This window comes from Amborella trichopoda, chromosome 9, assembly GCF_054954075.1.
Source record: "Amborella trichopoda isolate Santa Cruz 75 chromosome 9, AtrichopodaSantaCruz75HAP2 v2.0, whole genome shotgun sequence".
Classification (NCBI taxonomy): Eukaryota; Viridiplantae; Streptophyta; class Magnoliopsida; order Amborellales; family Amborellaceae; genus Amborella; species Amborella trichopoda.
The window spans coordinates 12,255,638-12,261,478 of NC_142344.1; the positions used below are offsets into that span (position 1 = coordinate 12,255,638).

The 5,841-nt window shown below is 42.2% G+C and overlaps 1 protein-coding gene across 1 annotated transcript; it reads right to left on the reverse strand.

Annotated features, from left to right (window-relative positions):
• Positions 1-2,075: 2,075 nt before the first annotated feature.
• LOC18424332 (uncharacterized) lies at positions 2,076-5,336 on the reverse strand. Its single transcript, XM_020676617.2, has 3 exons — positions 3,943-5,336; positions 3,691-3,850; positions 2,076-2,668 (listed from the first exon to the last, which is right to left on the reverse strand). The coding sequence occupies exons 1-3, from the start codon at positions 5,201-5,203 to the stop codon at positions 2,254-2,256; spliced, it is 1,836 nt and encodes a 611-aa protein (XP_020532276.2). The 5' UTR covers positions 5,204-5,336; the 3' UTR covers positions 2,076-2,253.
• Between the last annotated feature and the right edge of the window lie 505 nt (positions 5,337-5,841).

The window sequence follows — 5,841 nt, forward strand, 5'->3', positions numbered from 1 at the left end:
ATATTTTTAATTTGTTATTATTTGTCTAATAAAATAATTATAAACTATAAACTAATAATTATAATTTTAGTATATAATATTATAATTAGTTAGGTTGTAATAATTTTGAATTATAGTTAGTTATGCTGCAATAATTTGGGTTTTTTTAACGAATTAGGGTTTCTCTCCAAAACGATATTTTAATGGCCATTCTTTCATTGATTTAGTCTTCTCTTTATTATTGTCCATGTATAATTATATATCTTAGACATAGTAATTCTATGATTTTTCTTTTATGTGATGCAAATTTAATGGTTAACATAAGTTTATACAGGGAAAGAGCATCTCAATATTCACAAATTGATGAAAAAAATAAAAGTTAATAATGTAGTACCCTCATTTCTTATTGGATTCCTAAAAGATAATATTTATAACGAATTTTAATACTTTTTATAAAAAAATTTTAAAGCTTAATGTTACCGATTCAGTCGATTCTCGATCCGAATCGTTGATTCACCAATTCTTATAGATTTTTAAAGTGTCCGATCCGAAGCACTAATATGTTTTTAAACCACCGGTTCCATCCATTAAACTAAAAAAGCCGCACACATCAAGGCCTCGAACCCCATTTGGAGGCGAGTAAATGATTTTGTCGCGGACACAGGGGAAACATTTGGCGTTTTTAAATTCATAATTGTACGGTTATTGGCGTTTTTGGTGAGGGAACAAAATTCATAATTGTACGGATCAATAATATGAAGATTATTTTACCGGAGATCTGAGCTGAAACATTCCGAAGCTAAATACCGTACCCTGTCATTAATAAAACTGGACACAAGCAAACAAACACCAAATTACATAACTTTGACGCACAAGATTACCCTTTCTTAGGAAAAAATACCAAACATCCGATGGACTTGCGTTGGCAGTTCAGCATTGGATATTTAGTTATGGAGTTCGCCAAAGGACATATATAACCATCGTCCTTCGCCTTAAGGCGTGGGGGAAACAAATTTATTTTCTTGTTAGAGCTATGTCACTCCCTCGAGAGAACCTTGGCTTGAAGGCTCCTAAAGCTTAAAAAACTAGAGTGACAAGCCTCTTTTTGAAGAGAGATATTGAGAGAAAATCTCAGAAATTAAGCTTCGATAAAAATAGAAGTGAGAGCCAAGGCTCCTTTCAAGAGGAAGACGGTAGTTATAGCATAGGGGCATTTTCCTCTTGCTTTGTTTTGCAATTCGAAATAAATTGTAACATATTTGAGGATTAGCACCCGGAGCATAACTCAAAATCTAAATAATAATCTATTTTCTTGTGATTTTGCCTATTAATTTGCTCCCAGGAATCCTAACAGAATTCTTGCTCATCACTTCTTCGTAGAAATCACCCACATAGAAGGGATCCGATAAGGTGGTATTGTCATCTCATCTGTGTCCCGTCTCTTCTCTCTCTTTATATAAAAAAGGAAAAGAAATAGAGAAGGCTCTCTCTTTGATATTTCGTACAAGAACTTGCAAAACGGTTTTGCCTCTCTCATCTATTGCTAATTCTTTCTCTCCCCTTGAGAGAGGAAAAAAGTAGTCCTTGGTGTGCTCTATTTTCTTTTCTTTTTTTAATAAATAAAACATCCACATGTACCCTCTCTCCCATTTATTAAAAAATCCCAGAATAAAGTGAGTCCTTGGTGGTGCTTTATTTTCTTTTCTTTTATCATAAAGAGAAGTCCACAAAAAGAATCTCCGTGGTACATTAGGGTAGATAAAGGATTTTGGGAAGTTCGAAAATATCAAGTGAAGGGTTGTTTGCTAAGTGTCCATTTTAGCAAAATCATGAATAATTTCCCTTGAGATGAAGATCTAATCGTTCTTGTGACGATTAATTAGAAGTTTGGTGACAATTTTTGCCTTGGGGATATTAGAGGGGATTACCGCAATTTTATCTTCTTACTCTAGTATTCGTCGGAAAATTATTTGGACTTTGATATATCTAGTTAAACATATATCCTATTGAGATTAATGAAGAACTTCATGCAATGAAAATTTAAAATATCATTATCAATGACAAAGATCAATGTAATTTATAGAACAGCTCAAAACTACAACACCAAAATTTATAGTATATCCATTATCAATTTACTAAAACCACCATGCCTGTTTTGGTACTAGAAATTTACATATATTCAAATAATAAGAGCCGATAAAAAGGCTTTATTTCCATGCTCCTAGTTTTTCATTTGAAACACAGGACCGACCATAAACGGGTGCGGTCCGTCATCTAAATTATAAAGCGCCTCTCGTTGTAGCTGTCACGTGTGGTTTTGGCGGGAAGAAAGGGTTCTTGCGTTTTGCAATCTCGGTTGTAACCGGGATCTACACGCATGAAAGCACAAGCGCGTCCGTAGTATGCAATTCTAGAATCCGAACGTAAATCAATATGGTTACATTCCGAGCCGCCATTGATGATATTCGTGATGACACCATAGCCAGGGACCCGACCCGCCTGGATGTCGTCTTCTGAGGGCTCCCACTGATCGGTGATCACAGCGTGTGGCGAGGGTATCGGTGGTTGTGCATTCATCCAAAACCAGAATGCGGTCTTGAAAGAAATTATACAATCTTTGGCAACAATGTCTGGGTCTTCCAAGCCTTTAAATCCTAATGCTTTCCCCGCCGGACCATAGTTACAGTTGCTGCACCACGACGTGCAATTAAATAACTATAAACAGACAAATTTGTCAAGACGGCCTATCTAACATTCTATCGTTTTGCAACTAAATCCAACTCAGATCATATATTTGTATATGGATAGTTGGAAATTAAATAAAGAGATACCTCTTATAGGTAATTTGATACACCTTATTTATAAATAAAAATATATTTCAATAATATATATTTATATTTGAATGCATTGGAGCAAATGACTGATAAAAGAAATCATATATCATATATGCGATGTTCTAACAATCCGTTGTAAACACATTATCATGCACAAAAGTTAGTCAGGGCCACTATTTTCGGTCTTAATATTTTCCAATATTTTTTATTTTCGCTGTGAACAATTCCAAAAAGAAGAAGATTCAGCTATTGTAATACTGGACATAGTGTTCCTCAAAATTAACCGTTCAGACAATAGATTGTGTTTGAGTGGAGCTTTTATATATATATATATATTTATTGGACTCAAAAGGAAAAAGTTTTTATGAATCCCCAGACTCGAATGTAGTAATGCACCATCTTAATAATTCACTTTTGAAATGGATTTAGGCACTAATTTCAAAATAATGTATAATCTGGTAATTAATATGTTATAAAGAGAAAAACTAAAAATGACATTTTTGAAAGACATATTTAGACTATTGATATCATTTTTCTTGTTTTTTTTTCTTTTTCCAAGTGACTACCATTCATATCCATCTATGGATGGATGGTGCATGCCTCAGAGGACGCAAATGTAGAAATACGTCACCCGACGTGTATAACACTTTTCTATATCAAAAGGAGTAATCTTAGGTGGCCACAAAATTGCTAAATTGATTCTGGTGGATATCATCCGAGCATGATTGGATGGTGGAGGGTTTTTCTGACTTCTGAATTTTATTTTAATATTTTTTAAAATTCTGATTGAGCTCAAAGTTTATATGGATATGCAACTATTAAGGGTCACGGAAACTTTTTTCTATGCTAAGATATATATATAGAGATAGAATTTTACTATTTGAGTTGGATGGGTCCACGGCCGTAGTATTTCTTGTCAGGAAAGCAAGTCCACTCTTCACTACATTCCTTACAGTAGTGGCAATGAGGGGGAGGTTGAGTCTGATTGGCAATACAGTATCCCCAAGCGTAAGGGTCTACAGGAGGCACATCTTGGGCTGTACACACCAAGAAGATGTCTTAGTCAGAACAGGAAACAACCCAACTTTCACAGCAAAAATAGAGAGAAACATAGGAAGCATGTTTATACGTTCGGTCTCATGGGAGGTCTGAGCGAGAAAAGCAGCGATCTCTCTCCTCCGGATTGTTTCGTTGCCAGTGTTCCCAAAGGCAGGAAACACCTTCGCAGCAGTGAGGAAAGCCTCGTATGTATAGAAGCCACGTGCGGGGCAAAGTTCACTATCCTTATGCGGGAGTATGCCTTTAAACAGATCAGGAGTAATTAGAGTTTCGAAGGGGGGGGGCGTTGGGGGCGGTAGGGGCGATGGTGGTGCTGGTGAGGGCGAGGGCGGGGGTGGGGGTGGTGGAGAGCGAGGGGGTGGTGGAGAGGGCGAGGGCGGGGGTGGGGGTGGTGGAGAGCGAGGGGGTGGTGGTGAGGGCGGTGGTGGAGAGCGAGGGGGTGGGGGAGAGCTAGGGGGTGGTGGAGAGGGCGAGGGCGGGGGTGGGGGTGGTGGAGAGCGAGGGGGTGGTGGTGAGGGCGGTGGTGGAGAGCGAGGGGGTGGGGGAGAGCTAGGGGGTGGTGGAGAGGGCGAGGGCGGGGGTGGGGGTGGTGGAGAGCGAGGGGGTGGTGGTGAGGGCGGTGGTGGAGAGCGAGGGGGTGGGGGAGAGCTAGGGGGTGGTGGAGAGGGAGAGGGCGGGGGTGGGGGTGGTGGAGAGCGAGGGGGTGGTGGAGAGGGCGAGGGCGGGGGTGGGGGTGGTGGAGAGCGAGGGGGTGGTGGTGAGGGCGGTGGTGGAGAGCGAGGGGGTGGGGGAGAGCTAGGGGGTGGTGGAGAGGGCGAGGGCGGGGGTGGGGGTGGTGGAGAGAGAGGGGGTGGTGGTGAGGGCTGTGGGGGTGGTGGTGAGGGCGGTGGTGGAGAGCGAGGGGGTGGTGGAGAGGGAGGTGGTGGAGAGCGAGGCGGGGGTGGAGAGCGAGGGGGTGGTGGAGAGGGAGGTGGTGGAGAGCGAGGGGGGGGTGGAGAGCGAGGGGGTGGTGGAGAGGGAGGTGGTGGAGAGCGAGGGGGTGGTGGAGAGCTACGGGGTGGTGGTGGAGAGCGAGGGGGTGGTGGAGAGGGAGGGGGTGGTTGCGGAGAGCGACGGAGTGGTGGTAGAGAGCGAGGGCGTGGTGGAGAGGGATGTGGTCCGACCCCACAGTCCCCCCCTTTGCTACAGCATGCGTCATCTGGGCACTGAGCACAGACTGAATCTGGTGGGCATGGTGGTGAGAGGGCGCAGACGCCCAGCCATCGATCACCTACTGCTGCCACCAAGACAACAAAAACGAGGAAATAAAGAGGAGGACGAGAGGAGGCCATTTCTTCTTCTTATTCTTCCCCCCGTTTTGCTTCTCGAATGCAGCACGCATGCCTTCATGTAGAGTAAAAAGCAACAGGGAGGGCGGATGGTGGGCAAAAGATAGTTGAGCGTCTTGTAAGCATGTGTCCTAAACCACGTCCGTCACATGCATGGAGTACGACCCTGTGGACCACTCGGTGGAGGTCCATTTTGACCACGTCCATCACATGCATGGAGTACGACCCTATGGACCACTCGGTGGACGACCATTTTGAGGTGTCATAACTTGAATTGTTCTGTGCCGGGGGAATTCACAACACGATTTGGTGGTGAAGGAAACAAAAAGTCGATCATTATACGAAGGATTGGACAATAAATGGCCTTTTACCCCGCCTTTTTTGTGGATTGCAGACTCGGTGATCCGGGTGGTACTCCTTCGTTCTGATCCGGCTGGGATTATTTATGGTAGGCTGAAAATAATGGAGAAATAAAAGGAAAAAGAAAATAATTTTGAAACGACGTATTGCTAAAGAAAACAAAAAAAAGTTTAAATCTCCAAATTTTGAAACTAAAAATTCCAATAAAAATTTAATGGTTCAAAAACCCTTTTAAAAATAAATAAATAAAATCTAACAATAAGAAGGAAATCATTAAAATC